A 15,017-nucleotide genomic window follows, 5' to 3' on the forward strand; every position below is an offset into this window, starting at 1 on the left:
AGGCCTTACTTTTTTAGCTACAATCGAGGACAGACTTCACTGCCTCACCTCCCATCCGTGAGCACTTTGGAGCCCCAGCGGGGAGAAACAGGAGCCTCCCTGCAGTGAGCTTTGTGAGGGAGGGAGGGAGGAAAGTGTCACCTTCACCATCGTCAGTAGAAAGCAAACGCTCAAAGGGCTCCGACACCACTCACTCACTTTGCCCTCCGCGGATGAGGGTGTGCTCGTGGCCGGGTCGGAACAGATGCACTCATGGTTAAAACCACACTCACACACACAAGCCACTGTGTAAGGTCATATCTGGGAGCACTCAAAACCAGGACTCTCTCAGCAAGTCTTTGGACGGAGGAGGGGCAAGGAGAATGTCTCCGAAAAGGGTACATCTGCTATGAGGAATCCTTGGGGAAATCCTCAATTGGGCCTGAAACAGAAATAGAAGCTACTAGTAGATTATGATCCCAGCTCTCAAAGACAGACGGCAGGTGAGTGCACCAAAGCTCGAGGTGAAGACACCTGGCTCGCTGCCCAAAGGGAGAATGCCTTTCCTTCTGACACCTTCTATCTCCCTGAATAGGCTAGAAGGGAGCCCTGGTGGGAGCTACGATCTGCAAAGTCTGCAGTTCAGTTTGAAACCACCAGCCACCCCGAGGGAGAACAACGGGGCTTTCTATTCCCATAAAGAGAGACAGTCTCCGAAACTCACAGGGCAGTTGCACCTGGTCCTACAGGGTCACTCTGAGGCGACCTCGACTCGACAGCAGTGAGAAATAGGCTAGGCAGGAACTTGTTCCCTCTTGTCTTCGTAAAGCAAAGGGAGTGTGGCAGTGGCTTCCGTGCAAGAAGGGGATATTTAAGTCTCAGGGAGGCCGAACATCTTGCCGGAGAGCAGAATTTATGAGGCAGAACTCCTCCCCTTCCCCTTCACAAAAAAGGCGGGTGTGGGAAACTCACCCTGAGGGAAATATGACCAGCACTATATTCCCTAACTTATAACAGGGGGAATCTGGAAAGCTAAAGTAGAGATAAAGTCCAAGCACATTATCCTGCTTGACATGCCATTTCCAGATTCTCCCCTAACAGCGAGGCTACCTTCATGTGAGCACATGGTTGATTCTGTCTTCTGTCTCCCTGTATTAGCAAACAGTCTTTGATCATCAACTCCCACCAAGGCACCTATCTGCTCTGCCTTCCCCCAATGCAGGTATTGGGTTTCCTCACCTGTGAGCTCAGAGACTTTACTGTGATTACCACCCACCTTGTGACGTATGGAACTCCTGAATATGCATGTCTTACAAATAGCCAAAGACAGTAAATATTTGCTCTCGCCTCTCCTCCGCCTGCTCTCTGTGCAGACCTGGCTGCTGAGATCATGGTGGTCCAGGAGGTGAGCATGCTACCACAAAATGTGTCTGACTCCATTATTTTACTTTCTCGCCTATCTTCTATGACTTTACTATACTCTTTATATATTATCGCCGTAAAATTGCACCTGGTTACTCTGACAGCAGTGGACGCCAGCCTGAGGCTTAGCAGTAATGAAAGGTCCCACCTCTATCATCCACCCCTAATTTCTGACCCACCCAGCCAGAAGCCTGAAGATTCCTTCTTTCTGGCAGAGGAGTTAGAGCTGGCTGCATGCCATCTAACTATCTCTGGGACACTGTATCTAAGGGGCAATAAATGGGCTAAAGGGAAGATGGAAGGACCAATTCTTGTTTCTGGTCTCTTGAAATGATCTCTCATTGTGACGAAAGGAAAGACTGGCCTGAAAAGGGACTGCCATTGCCAGTTGTGGCAGTCCTAACTGCAGCCAAGCAGATGAACCCCCGCAGTAGCAAAGCAAGCCTGCTCTGGCCCAGTGCTTTCAGTAAGTTCTGTCATTTGCAGAAATTACTGTTTCCCAGGAAAGGGCTGGGGGGTTGGAGTCACATTCCTCATACGAAAGCGCTCTCCTTTGTCTATCCCTTACCTTGAAGCAGGGGCTAATGGTGGAGGGCCAGCGCACAGGGTCTTTGAGGATGAGGTTGACCAGCTCAAAGATGCTCGTGGTGTAGAAGGGAGGGGTGCCAACAGCCAGTTCATACAGTATGCAGCCCACGGACCAGAGGTCTGCCGTGTGGTCGTACGGCCGCTCCTCCACCAGCTCTGGAGACATGTACAGTGGGGTGCCTTTGATGGATGTCAGCACCATGGTGTTGGTGCTCATTGCCCGGGCAAACCTGCAGCAGACGATGAGAGGGAGGGAAGTGGAGAGGGAGACGGTATCACTAGAAATCATACCTGGTCATGGCATGAGACAGCCCACACAAGGCAAGAAAGCCTATTTGCTTAGATCCCAAAAGACCCAGCGGGAGGCAGGCCCAGGTAAGGCGAAGACTCCCCCAATGCTGGACGCCTAGAAGGGAGTGCAGAAGCCTCACCCAAAGTCACAGAGCTTGATGCCGCCCCCTTTGGCCAGCAGGATGTTCTGCGGCTTCATGTCTCGGTGCAGGATTCGGTGGGAGTGGAGGTAGTACAGGGCCGACACCAACTGGGCAGCGATGGCCTGAACCTAGTCAGGCAGGCAGAAGAAAAGCAAAGCAAGGCTGGATGAAGGCACCTGCTGGAGAGGCCAAAGACCCTCCTTATCTTACTGTGGGTCCCAGGGATCCTGCCCCCTTCAGCTTTCCTCCAGAGCTTCACACTGGAGCTGCGTTGGCGTTTCCTTCTTCTCCAGTTATCGTTTCATTTGTTCATTCATTCAACCACTAGATGTCTGTCATTCACTAGTACTACTACCGTGATCAGTTAGCTTCATCATTTGCAAATGGTCCACAATGACACCACCAACTCCACAGACTAGAATCACTGTGTGGGCTAAACGAGCTGATCCATCTAGTGTTCTGCCTGGTGCCTGACACTTCCCAAGGGTTCCATATGCATTACCCATTGCCTTCGGATAAAGTAGAACCTCCTCAGGGGGGTTCCCAGACAATAGACCCTACGGACCAAGACGGGGGGGAGGGGGTCAAACCTAACCTCTGTTAGCAGCCAAGTGTTTAACTACTGTGCAACCAGGACTCCTGCCGATGCATGTTACCGAACCAAATCCACAACCATCGAGCCAATGTCAAATCAGAGCACCCCTATAGGACAGAAGGGAACTGCCCCTTTGGGTTTTCAAGGCTGTCTTATCTGTATGGTTGCAAAATGCCTCATCTTCCATCCCTGGAGCCACTGGGGGAGTTGAACTGCTGAACTCTCAGTTTAGCAGCCCAAGACATAACCCACTACTCAGCCAAGGCTCCTTTGCAACGCACATTAGCCGTTAGTAACCAAGACAACGTTTTTGCTCTCAAAAGCAGCAGCCCGACAAACAACAAGCAAATGAACAAGCGAACTGCAGATACCTAAGAATGCATTAAGGGGGTTATGACCAGGGACACTGCCTGGGAGCTGCTTGTGCGCCCACGGGGACACTCTCAGCATGAACACGGCTAGAGAATGTGTTGTCAGACCCTACCAACTGCTACAGCCTGTGGCAGATCCTGTGAGTGCCTTCTAGGGCACCCGCTGCACGGGCCCTTCTGCCCTCAAGATGCCTAGAGCATCTTGAACCCTCAGTTAAAGCTAGTTATACTATGTGCCAGGCACTCTAATACATACTTGATGTAAGTGAACTCATTACAATCCTCAAACAAGACTTATAAGGTAGCAGGCTTCATATCCCCATTTTACAGAGGAGGAAACCTGGACCAAGGGCATCCAGTGAGGAAGTGGCAGTGCCAGGCTTCGGTATTTTGGCTCGTATCCCTATGCTGTGGAAATTCTGGTGGCATAGTCCGTTACACGTTGGGCTGCTAGCCAAAAGGTCATCAGTTTGGAACCAAAAACCACTCCCCAGGAGAAAGATGAGGCTTTCTACTCCTGTAAAGAGTGACAGTCTCGGAAACCCACAGGGGCCGTTCTACCCTGTCCTGTAGGGTCACTATGAGGGGGAATCTGACTCTACGGCCGTGAGTACTTTGGTTGGTTCCTAAACTATACTGTCACACATTGTCTCCACAGACACTTAGACTTAGGTTCTCAGGAGCCTTGCAAATGGAAGCTCTCAGCATCCTTAGCTTTCTTATTAGTACTTGACCTGGGTCGAGGTCAGGGGCAGGGAGAAGTTTGAGTCACGAAGCATACCTGGTTTTCGGGCAGTTTCCCATCATCTTCAAGGATCTGAAAGAGCTCTCCCTCAGCATAGTCGGTGACCACCACCACCTACAGGGAGACGCCTGTGGTGCTGATAGCTCCAGAATGATGCATTCGGGGGTAGGGGGTGGGCGTGGGCGTGGGAAGAATCCCTGGAACCCAGTACTGGGGAGACCGGACCCAAACCATAGAAGCACACCTCCTTGTCAGTCTCAAAGCTGTCGAGCATATGCACAATGTTGGGATGTCGCAGACCCCGCATGATTTCAATCTCTCGCTGCAGGTTCCTCAGCTCCTTCTCGGAGCGGCCCAGTTTGGGGATGAATTTCAGGGCCACCACCTGTCAGTGGGGAGGGGGAAGAATCAACCACACTACCGGGAAGGGAAGGGAAGGGAAGGGGTAGCACTTCAACATTAGCTGAGGTCTAGAGTACAGTCTTTAGACTGCTTCAGCAACTCTCATCCCATCGGTGGGTTCCCCTCCACTTTCTCTGTGGTACCCTGACCTTTCCTAGTCTCCCCATGCCCCTAGCCTCTGTCAGACATGTCTCTTTGGGGCACACCTTGACAAGAGGCTATTGGGAGAGGTGTTCTGATCTGAAAAAAGGACTGGACATCATGGGCTATAGAGGAATGGGGGGGGGGCAGGGGAATGACATGGGAAGCAATGGGGTCGTATGGTCTAACTCATCCTGCATGGTGTGACAAATATTAGCAGCTAATGATTACTCAAGGGGTCATGGTGTACAGTTGCTAAGTGTTTGGCTGCTACTCAAACGGTTATCAGTTAAAACCCACCAGCCACCGTGTTGGAGACAGATATGGCAGTCGGCTTCTGTAAAGCCTTGGAAACCCTATGGGGCAGTTGTACCCTGTCCTACGGGGTTGCTATGAGTCGGGATCAACTCGATGGCAAAGGGCTAATGCTTATTTGTTGTTTCCTAGGTGCCAAGCACACACTCAGTGCTTTGGTAATGATGTGGCACTTAGCTAACCCTCAAGCCTCATGAACAGGTGTTGGTATTTACGCGCCACAGTGAAGCAACTAAGACAGAGAAGTGAAGTCACTTGTCCATAGTTCTAAAACTAGGAAGCTGCGGAGTTCGGCTGTGAACCCGGGCCATCTAAGACCATGCTCCAAGAGAAGGTATGAAGAAGTCTGTGACTAAAGAAGACAGGTTCGGGATGAATGCTTCCCTTCTGGGCCCATTTCCCACTGAGCTTCGCCCTTCTGGTGCTAGGGGAGTAGATCCCCCCCACTTAAAAGATACCCTTTTTGAGTCACCACCTGAGCGCTGTATTTTCTTCGACCCTTGTACACCCTCCCAAAAGAGCCTTCTCCAATCATCTCCAACACGTGGTACTTTTCCATGACAGATGGCGTCTCGGGAGCCCTCCGAAGGAAGGAGGTAGGGATGGTGGTGAAGGGCTACAGCTCCAGAGGCAGTTCCGCACATCGGGCGGGCCAGACGTGTGCCTGGGAGAAGGCGTACAGTCAGAGGCCTGGCTTCTTCCTCTCTGCCAAGAGTCCAAGCCTCGGAGATAGAGGAGGGCGGAATGCATGGAGAGACCAGGAGTGAGGTCTCCGGATGACGTGCCTCTTACTCCTTTCCCTTTCGAGCCTTCCCTGGTTCTCCATGCCGGCCTCCTGCACCGGACCCCAAGGCCTCAGCTCCCGCTCCTCCCACCCAATCCCGACCCTACCTGCCTCCCCAACGAGACCCCGCCCCTCCCCTAGCATTATCCACCCACTCTGCCCCGCCCACCGCCCCGCCCCCTCACGTTCCCGCCCCTCCCAACCTCCTCGGGACCCTCGGCCCAGACTTCTTGCCCACGCGCCGGGCAGGCCCAAGCCCCTGTCCCCGCCAACCCAGGAGCGTCCAGCTCCTCAGGCCGAGGGACGCCGGCCCCGGCCTTCGTCCCACCCCTTCTGGCTGCCTGCGAACTTTGCCTGGCGTGTGATCCTCCGCCCCCGCGCCGCCGGTCTCCACGACGCCCCAGCCTCACCAGTTTGACTAGCTAGCACGGGGCAGAGGCTCGAAGGGCACGGGCGGTCAGCTGCCGGGGAGGAAGCCCGTGGACTGCCCAGAGGCACGTAGTGGGGCACTTCCGAGTCGTCCCAGGGCCATGAGGACCCGCTCAGGCCCCAGAGTCTGCGGTTGCCTGGAAACGGCTGCCGGCTGCCCGCCCCATCTCGCTCAGCTTTCCGCCGGCCAGCTTCCCAGGAGCATTTCCGGTTCCGGCGGCGAGCCGGTGCAGACATGGCGGCGTCAGCGTCGGCGGCTGCCGGGGACGAGCACTGGTAACTTTGGGGCTTGGGCTTGGGCCGGCCGCCGGACTCGGGGTCGAGGGGCCGACGGCGACCGCGCTAGGCCCGCCTGGCGAGCCGATGGGGAGGAGCGGGGAGGGAGACGCTGACATCGCTGTGTGGGAGCCTCTGGACCTCCGGGGAGCGGGCGGGTGGAAAGGAGTCCCCGCGCCTCCGGCCCCACCGGAGCCCAGCCCGTGTTCTCCTGAAGCCGACTGCTGGAGGGGTCGGCGGGATGCCTGCTCGTCAGGCCCCGCCCACGCCTCCCCGTGTACCTCCCCCTCCCTCTTGCACCTGCCTCATTTGTGCTGAGTCCTGCCCCTGCCTCCTGCTCGACCCTTATCTGAGTAAAGCGGCACACTTCCCAAAACGCACAGGCCTCGTCCGTCTCGAGCATTCTTAACCACAGACCAGAGCCTGGAGGGACTCTGGGATTTGGAGATCGGGTAAAATGGGACTTGACGCCACATTTTACTAGCTATGGATGCTGACCGGGTCACTTCGCTCCTGTGAGTCAATAGCCCCAGCCACACAAAGAGGTGGGTGTGGCACCTTCTTCAAAGACTGATCGAGTGGGTCAGGATGTGTGGGCAGCTGAGGAGACTAGATACAGTAATTTACCCGCAAATAATTACACCTGGAATCTTGGTCCGACTCTTTAACTCTCAAATTCTTGAGTACTGCCCAGCAGTTTGTGAGGATGGGGCAGGACTGGGTAGTGTTTTGTTCTGTGTGTAGGGGAGCACTGAGTTTGCACCTCAAACAACAATTCTTATATTCTACAGTCTCTTACCACCATCCTGCCAAATGCCTCCCATCCAAAGCTGGAATGAGTGTAGTGATGACAGACTCCGGGAGCCCAGCCAGCGCTGGCCCTGATTGACACAGTCCAGGCTGGTGGTTGCCCGGTGTTCCAGGGACCCTAGTCTTCCAGCCCCTGAGCATGGAGACAGCAGCAGTGCTGGGAGCTAGTGTGAGAGCTTCCCATGCCTATGTCAGCTGGACTTAGCCCACAGTTACCTGGTTTTTTGCCAAAGACAGAAGGTTCTTGGTGCTGCAGTGGGCAAGCACTTGGGCCGCATCAGTTGGCACCCACCTGCCACTTTGAGGGAGAAAGATGTGGCAGTATGCTTCTGTCAAGATGTACAACCTTGGGAACTCCTCAGGCAGTCCGGCTTTGTCCTTAGGATCATTGTGAGTTGGGATCCACTCGAACACGAATGGTGTTTTAGTTTCTGTTTTTAATGTCATTAAGATTTAAACAAAGGGGGGGAGGGCAGCAGCTTTGAAGGCCACTACTACAGGCCGTAAGAGAGAGCCCTGCTGTTGGTGAAGAGGGAACAATGCAATTACTGGAAAACTTTCATGTATGGCCTGGATAGGGCCATGGACTCAACCCAACCATACATCTGCAATGTGTTATAATGTCATTGTAACTGCCATTTATGATGAAATCTGTGTGTTCTCTGCCTTAGATCTTGACTTGGGCAGGTTGATATAAAATCAACCATCTGGCCAAGGTCCTAAATATATCTAGGCTACTCTGCTAATTGTACCCTTCTCTTTTTCCTTTTTTAAGTTCTGTAGGTAAGAGAGGACAGAGTATGGCCCCCAGATAGGTAGTTTACATAAACAAGTCACCTTTGTTGTTAGCGCAATCAAGTCGGTTCCGACCCATAGCATCCCCATGCCCAACAGAACGGGAACACTGCCCAGTCTTGCATCATGTTCACAATGATGCCTGAGCCCATTGTGGCCGTCAGTGTCAGCCCATCTCATTGAGGGCCTTCCTCTGTTTCCCTGCCTCTTTACCAAGCATGAGGTCGTTCTCCAGGGACTGCTCTCTCCTGACAACATCTCCAAAGTATTTGAGACAAGGTCTCCATCCTTGCCTCTAAGGAACACTCTGGGTGTATTTCTTCCAAGGCAGATTTGTTTTTTTGTTCTTTTGGTAGGCCGTGGTACTCACCTTTAGTCCTTGGAATAAATCTGAAAACGTAGGCAGTCTATATATAGCAGTTAAGACAACTCAGGCTAACAGTTGGTCACTACCTAGATCACATAGCTGGTAAATTGCTGATATTACTGACTCTAAGGCTTATGGTTCTTGTATGACAGTACGGTCATTTTTTTACTTATTTTTGGTTGTTGTTGACAATACGGTCTTTACACCACCTAGACCTGTTATTCAGTTCAGGTTGACCTCTCCTTTAAAAATGCTTAGAGTGACTGCTGTGGGCAGAGTATGTGTAGAGAGTAGGCAGGTCATGGCCTGGGCTCCAAGCTGAACGGTGTGGGGAAAGCCAGGAATGGCAGTGATCCTTTTGATGCTGATGAGTGGACCCCATGTTCCAGGATCAGAGATGACTGCTAAGGAACCACCAACAGTGGAAATAGACTTACCCAGGAAGTCAGGAAGCCTGATTCCCATCGAGGTTTTCCCTCTCAGTCCTTGAGATTTGGGCTAGTCATTTCACATCTTGGGGAGTCCATTTTCTTATCCTTTAACGAAAACCATCCATAAAATTCTGATTTCTGTGCTTTCTACCTGACTCTCTGATAACTTAGCCTTCCACTTTTGAAGGATTTTTGCCTCAGAATAAACTCTGGCAGATTCTCGTTTTCTGCAAAGCCAGCCTCGATTTCCCTTAGCAGGCTTGGCAGGGAGAGCTGTAATGCCAAGCCAGGCTCCCTTTGTCTCCCTAGGGTCCTTCCGTCTGAGGTTGAAGTGTTGGAGTCGATCTATCTGGATGAACTACAGGTGGTTAAAGGCAGTGGAAGGTATGTATCCAAGGAAGGGCGGGCAGAGAGGACTCCACGCAGAGTCTGCTCTTCAGTCACTCAGAGCAAATGCTTCTATCGGGAAGACAGGCAGTTCCTGTCATTCTCACAAGAGTCCGGTGCTCCCATCCTCTTTCCGTTTACTGTCTTACCCCATCACTCCCCAGCTCATGTTAAGTCACAGCCCAGGTCTCCGCTTCCTCCCCCTGCAGGTCTTCGCCCTGGGAAATCTCCATCACTCTGCACCCCGCCACTGCAGAGGACCAGGATTCACAGTATGTCTGCGTCACTCTGGTGCTTCAGGTCCCAACACAGGTGAGGTCCCTCTCCCAGGGCAGCGAAGGGAGGAATCGGGGCAGACCTGAGGTGGGACACGGAGGCAGTAACCTGCGGTGTCCCCCACCAGTATCCCAACGCCGTGCCACGGATCTCCATCCGGAACCCCCGAGGTCTGTCCGATGAGCACCTCCACACGTGAGTTGGGCTGGCCAGTTGGAGCAGGGGAAACTCAGGAGTTGCTCTGCTTGGTGACGGAAGTGGGCAGGCCGAATGTTTGGGTTGTCCCCTCTCCTCCAGGATCTCCCAGGCGCTGAGCCGTGTGGCCGAGGCTAGTCTGGGCACTGCCATGCTCTATGAACTGATTGAGGTAAGAGGTGTGCTTTGCTGGCCTCCCGGGCTGGAGTTCCTTGGTGGGGAGCCCAGGGTCTAGAATTTGAGGACACCCACCTGGAGGCACCTCCTCTCATCATTCTTTTTCAGAGGTGGGGAGCGGCTCTTTCAAATCTTAAGACAATCCGTCATTCAGTTGTATTAAGCACGCTTGTACATGTGTTGTAGTCAACATTTTCTTTCTGCTTGAGCCCTTGGTATCAGCTCCTTTTTCCCCTCCCTCGTGAATCCTTGATCAATTTTATACTACTGTTGTTATGTTGTGTCTTACACTGCGTTGTCTCCCTTCACCCACCTTTCTGTTATTCATCCCCTGCCCCAGGGGGGTGGGCTCTATATCCAGCCTTGTGATGGGGTCACCCTTTCTTCCCCTCCCCTCATGATGCCACTACTCCCACTGCTGTAGCTGAGGGTTCCATCTGTCCTGAATTCCATGTGTCGAGAGCTCCCATCTGTCCCAATGGGTGCACTCCGATCTAGCCGGATTGGTAAGGTGGAACTGGGTCATGGTAGTGCAGGGGAGGAAGCATTCAGGAACTAGAGGAATGATGTGTGTTTCGTCAGTGCTATACTACACCCTGGTTGAATTATCCCTTGTAACCTTTCTGTGGGGGGATGTCCAATTGTCTACAGATGGGCTTTGGGTCTCCACCCCCACCCCCACCCCCGTCAATCTTTCACCCTCCATCCCTTGCTGCTGAGTTGACGCCAGCCAGCTCATGGTGACCCTGTGTGTCTACTGTGCCACATAGGGTTTTCTTTCCTCATTTTTGGGAAATAGACTGCCAGGCCTTTCTTCCAAGGTGCCTCTGGGAGTCTTGCTCTTAAGTCACTAACACTTAGCAGCCAAGTCATTAGCTGTTTGCTCCGCCCAGGAGTCCCGCCGATGCTTAGCAAAGGCCTGAATGAATGCAGAAAGGCGAGGGCTCTGTTTCAAGAACTCTCCCCAAAGATCGTTTGGCAGCTCCTCCAAAGTGCCTACAGCAGCATGTGTATTTTAAACATCTCCTTTTCCACTTTGGTTTCACGGGCTTTGGTTTCTGTCTTCTTCAGGTGGCCAATTAAAAGGGGCAGGGGAGTGGTTATGGCCACACTGGAACTCTGAAGGCCAGTCTGCCTGATAGCAGGGCGGACTGAAAAAGCCATCGCCCCTTCATTCCAAGAGTTAGGCCTCTGCAGAAAGCACCACCCAGACCTGCAGGGTTACTGTGTCTGTTGGGATTAGGAAACAAACAGTATAAAGTTGGTTTCCTCTCTTTGGACTGAATTTCGGAATAGCGTTCAGGATTGGATGCAAGGGTACGGCCAGGTGTCCTCACTGGGAGTGGCCACCAAGCCGGCCCTCAGCAATGGTGGCCTCACTTGGAACAGAAGGTGTCCCTAGGTTCTGCCCCACCTGGTCGGTCATTGCTGTTTGAGCCCATTGTTGGGGCTCGGGTTGGTTCATCTCACTGAGGGTTTGACTGTCTTTTTCCAGGAGGGAGTGGGTGTAGGAGACCACTGTAGCCCATGAATCGTCTCCACAGTGCAGCTTGGAACTGGATGGAATTCTAGAATATTAGCTATTCAACGCCAGTGCCAGCATACTTCCTAGGCCACCACAGTGCCTTTGAATTTTCTGTCCATTTGAGTAGCCCGTGCCTTGTCACTCGGAAAACTCTCTAGAACAAATTCACTGTCCCACAAAGGTTTGATCAAGAAAGGTTTTCCAGGGTGCCCTTGGCTCGGGTACAGTCCCACCCTCCATAACCTGCCATCCAGGGTGTAGCGAAGGGAAAGGCCCTTGTTCTGAGTGGTGCCTTTGACTCGGGGAAACCGTCCCCTGCTGGGGAGTTTGTGTGGTTTCTGCTTTCCTGTGGAGGCTTTATTTGTGGTAAAGGGAAAGTGAGTGACTTAAGGAACCAGCTGGCTTCTTTTCCAGCTGGTGGTGTTTCTCCTCCCCCCCACCCCCCCGGTCAACTCTTCACAGGGTTCAGCTGGGTGAGCCCTGCCGTGTGAAAAAGGTGCTGCGGCTCTGGGCTGTGGTTATGTTGGTGTAAGGAGGGGCGTGGAAATTGTTCGTCTTTTATAAAGCACAAATCATTTCAAGGTTTACACACAAAAAAGCCTACCTAACCAAGACGGTAGGGGTTTTAATTGGACTTCTTTCCAAAGTACATTTCTTTTCACATCCCCAAGGTGAATTTAAAGTGATTTGTGGGAAAAACAGTGAAATGGGGTTCAGGCGGCAGGAGGATCACATTTGGGGGAGGGTTGGGGATGTGGAGAAAGACTGGCCCCACACTGCAAGGGCACATCACCAGGACCGAAATGCAGCTCGGAGTCTGCTTCTAGCCGTTCTCCTAGGAATGGGCCAGAGGCCTGGCTCGCCGTTCCTGCCCTGCCTCCGACTCAGCAACATCTTTTCTCCTCTCAGAAAGGGAAGGAGATTCTCACAGACAACAACATTCCCCATGGCCACTGTGTCATCTGCCTGTATGGCTTCCAGGTGGGTCTTCTGCTTGAGGGGCCCCTGGGGCTCTGCATGGGGTGGGCAGTGGGGAGCTGTAGCGCAGAGCCCTGCATTTCTGCCCGCAGGAGAAGGAGGCCTTTACCAAAACGCCCTGTTACCACTACTTCCACTGCCACTGCCTTGCGAGGTACGTCCAGCACATGGAGCAAGAGCTGAAGGCGCAGGCGCAGGAACAGCAGCATGCTGCCACCCGACAGGTAGGCTCCCTCGCTGCCTTTCACCAGTGGCTCTGAGCCCTTCAGGGTCCCAGATACCTTGGGAGAGAACACTGATGGTGTAATGGCTAAGTGAAAGGTGGGCAGTCCAAACCCACCGGCCGGTCTGGGAGAAACTGTCATTGTGCTCCCATAGATTACTGCCTTGGGAACACTGTGAGGCAGTTTGCCTCTGCCCTTTAGGGTGGCTATAAAGCCACTTCATGGCAATGGATTTAAATAGTGCTAAGGTTAATGAGAGCTCACCTCTATATATGAGGGTAAGTCAGAGAGTGTTGCTACAAAAAGCTACAAAGTCTTAGTAAGAAGCCAGCAAACGTGAAGCTCTTGTTTGACAGTCTCCATCTAGGTGTCTACTCCCGAAGGTAGGGTTTCCATCTCCGGAACTTCGCCAATGAAGCTTGCACTTGGCAGTCGACGCCAGGCAAAATGGCAGTCTGGGCATCCCTGAGGCACTCAAATCTTGCTCCTTTGAAATGTTTGTGGAGTTTGGAAAATAAAAAACTGTCCCAAGGGGCAAAATCAGGACTGCAGGGTGAATGGGGTCAAGTTTCCCAGGGAAATTCTAGGATAAAAAGTGCTCTCTGCAAAAAATGAGGCAGTGCCGTATGGTAGGAAAAAACTGCCTAGTGCAACGTTGCTGGCCTTTTGCTCCCTAGTCCAGTGTTCCAGTTGCATAGGTCTCCCTGATAAGCCTTGTGATTATCCTGGATCCTTTGAGAAAATGAGCCAGCTCACCCTTTTGGAATCCAAAAGCCAAAAACAGATCTTTTTTGAAGGTCCATGAGACTAAGACAAGTGTATTACTGAGAGAACTTGTCTACAGCCATCCACTGATCAGAGACACATTCAAACAGCGCCTGGAATCAGCCCATGAGTGAATGGCAACAACAATACTTTTTGACTTAACCCTCCCATGCATCTCCTGTTGCCTGTACTTGCAGCTCCCCACCCCCACCGTCCTCATCCCTGAGCAGGCTGCCTCCGCACGCAGTCCCTGCCTTCCGCACAGAGGGCAGCTGGGCGGGCTTTCTCTCTTTCAGGAGGCAGTTGGTGTGCAGTGTCCGGTGTGCAGAGAGCCCCTCGTGTATGATCTGGCAGCACTACAAGCCGCTCCTGAGCCCCAGCAGCCTGTGGTAAGGGTACACCTCTCAAGCTGGGCCGGGCACAGTGGCATCCTCCAGGAAAGGGGGACCCACCTCCCCTTGTATTTCATCTTGGGACTTGGACATGCCCTCCCTTCCTCAGACCTCTGCAAAGGGGGCCTTTGAAAAGGGAATCTGGGGCTTAGATCTGGGAGCTGCCATCTGAGGGCCCCAACCCGAGACCTCTTAGCAGCCGCCCGTGGCAGTGCTAGAAGAGCAGGGAGGGCATTGCGGCTGCCTCCCTCCCCCCCCACCCCACGTGTCTGTCCTTCCCTCCAGGAGCTCTATGAGCCCAACGCCGAGAGCTTGCGTCAGCAGGACGAGCGCAAGCGGCTCTACCAGAGACAACAGGAGCGGGGCGGCATCATCGACCTGGAGGCGGAGCGGAACCGGTACTTCATTAGCCTCCAGCAGGTAAAGCAGGGGCGCCAGCTCCTGCCCCACATGGGTCGCGGGCATGGCGGTTGGCCCATGTGGGAGGCGGGCCTGCTTTGGTCATAACAGCAGTATCTGCTCTCTAGGCTCCTGCCCCGTCGCAGTCTGAGCCATCTGAAGACGTCTCCAGAGGCTCCCCGCCACCTAGTACCCTGGCCACAGAGCCGTCCACCTCACCCAATGCCGAGCCCACCCTGCCAGCTCTTCTGCCTATGGCCTCCCAGCGCACATGTGAGAAGATCCCAAGGGTGGGGCCCCCTCGACCAAGGCTGGGTGAGACCCCAAAAGCTCCACCAGGTCCTCCCCGGGCCAGTCGAAACCCCTGGCACCCACCCCTATCCGACCGGCGGCCTCTGAAGGGAGGGCAGTGCTGTGCTTCCAAAGGCACCCGTGATGCTGAGGAACCACCTCCTGAGGGGCTCTTCAAGGAGCCCATGGACCTCAACCAAGGGGTCCCAGGTCCTCCCCCAGAGAAGGGGTCTGGGGGCTGGCAGGGCCCCCCGCCCCGCAGGACTCGGGACTATGCTCGCTGGGAGCGCTCCAAAGGCCGGACACCAGGCTCTTCCTACCCCCGCCTGCCCCGCGGTCGGGGCGTCCACAGGCCTGCGGGCCGCAGGGAACCCCTGGGCCCAGAACCTGAGGATGGTTCCTAGCAGGACTGCTGGGGGAAGGGGAGCTCGGGGTGGGAGGGGGAGCAATAAAGAGATCTGGCCTTTGGCTTTCTACGCTCAGCAGGGCTGGCCCGTGAGATGTGGCTTTTTGCAAAACCCTAG

At 53.7% G+C, this 15,017-nt stretch overlaps 2 protein-coding genes across 4 annotated transcripts in view; one reads left to right on the forward strand and one right to left on the reverse strand.

Moving 5' to 3' along the window:
• Positions 1–6,381, reverse strand: part of STK36 (serine/threonine kinase 36) — a 30,481-nt gene extending 24,100 nt beyond the window's left edge. For 2 of the 3 annotated variants that reach the window (XM_075530385.1, XM_075530383.1), the window contains exons 1-6: positions 6,187–6,381; positions 5,468–5,656; positions 4,379–4,519; positions 4,171–4,248; positions 2,421–2,551; positions 1,970–2,219 (exon numbers count right to left, since the gene is read on the reverse strand). In XM_075530385.1, the coding sequence (XP_075386500.1) occupies positions 1,970–2,219; positions 2,421–2,551; positions 4,171–4,248; positions 4,379–4,519; positions 5,468–5,551 (684 nt within the window). In that variant the 5' untranslated portion in view covers positions 5,552–5,656; positions 6,187–6,381. Of the gene's footprint in view, positions 1–1,969; positions 2,220–2,420; positions 2,552–4,170; positions 4,249–4,378; positions 4,520–5,467; positions 5,657–5,979; positions 6,097–6,186 lie in introns of those variants that run through there. The other variant, XM_075530384.1, reaches the window with a different exon arrangement.
• Positions 6,028–14,930, forward strand: RNF25 (ring finger protein 25). Its single transcript, XM_075530386.1, has 10 exons — positions 6,028–6,481; positions 9,194–9,268; positions 9,481–9,583; positions 9,675–9,742; positions 9,845–9,914; positions 12,354–12,425; positions 12,515–12,646; positions 13,708–13,800; positions 14,089–14,223; positions 14,331–14,930. The coding sequence occupies exons 1-10, from the start codon at positions 6,441–6,443 to the stop codon at positions 14,895–14,897; spliced, it is 1,356 nt and encodes a 451-aa protein (XP_075386501.1). The 5' UTR covers positions 6,028–6,440; the 3' UTR covers positions 14,898–14,930.
• Positions 14,931–15,017: the final 87 nt, after the last annotated feature.

This window comes from Tenrec ecaudatus, chromosome 13 (genome assembly GCF_050624435.1).
Source record: "Tenrec ecaudatus isolate mTenEca1 chromosome 13, mTenEca1.hap1, whole genome shotgun sequence".
NCBI lineage: Eukaryota > Metazoa > Chordata > Mammalia > Afrosoricida > Tenrecidae > Tenrec > Tenrec ecaudatus.

Excerpts from the sequence above, each read along its gene's own strand:
- RNF25 (XM_075530386.1), top strand. The coding sequence starts at position 6,441 with ATGGCGGCGTCAGCGTCGGCGGCTGCCGGGGACGAGCACTG. Across the intron at positions 9,915-12,353 it reads TGCTCTATGAACTGATTGAG|AAAGGGAAGGAGATTCTCAC; the intron begins GTAAGAGGTGTG and ends TTCTCCTCTCAG. Across the intron at positions 12,426-12,514 it reads TCTGCCTGTATGGCTTCCAG|GAGAAGGAGGCCTTTACCAA; the intron begins GTGGGTCTTCTG and ends TTCTGCCCGCAG.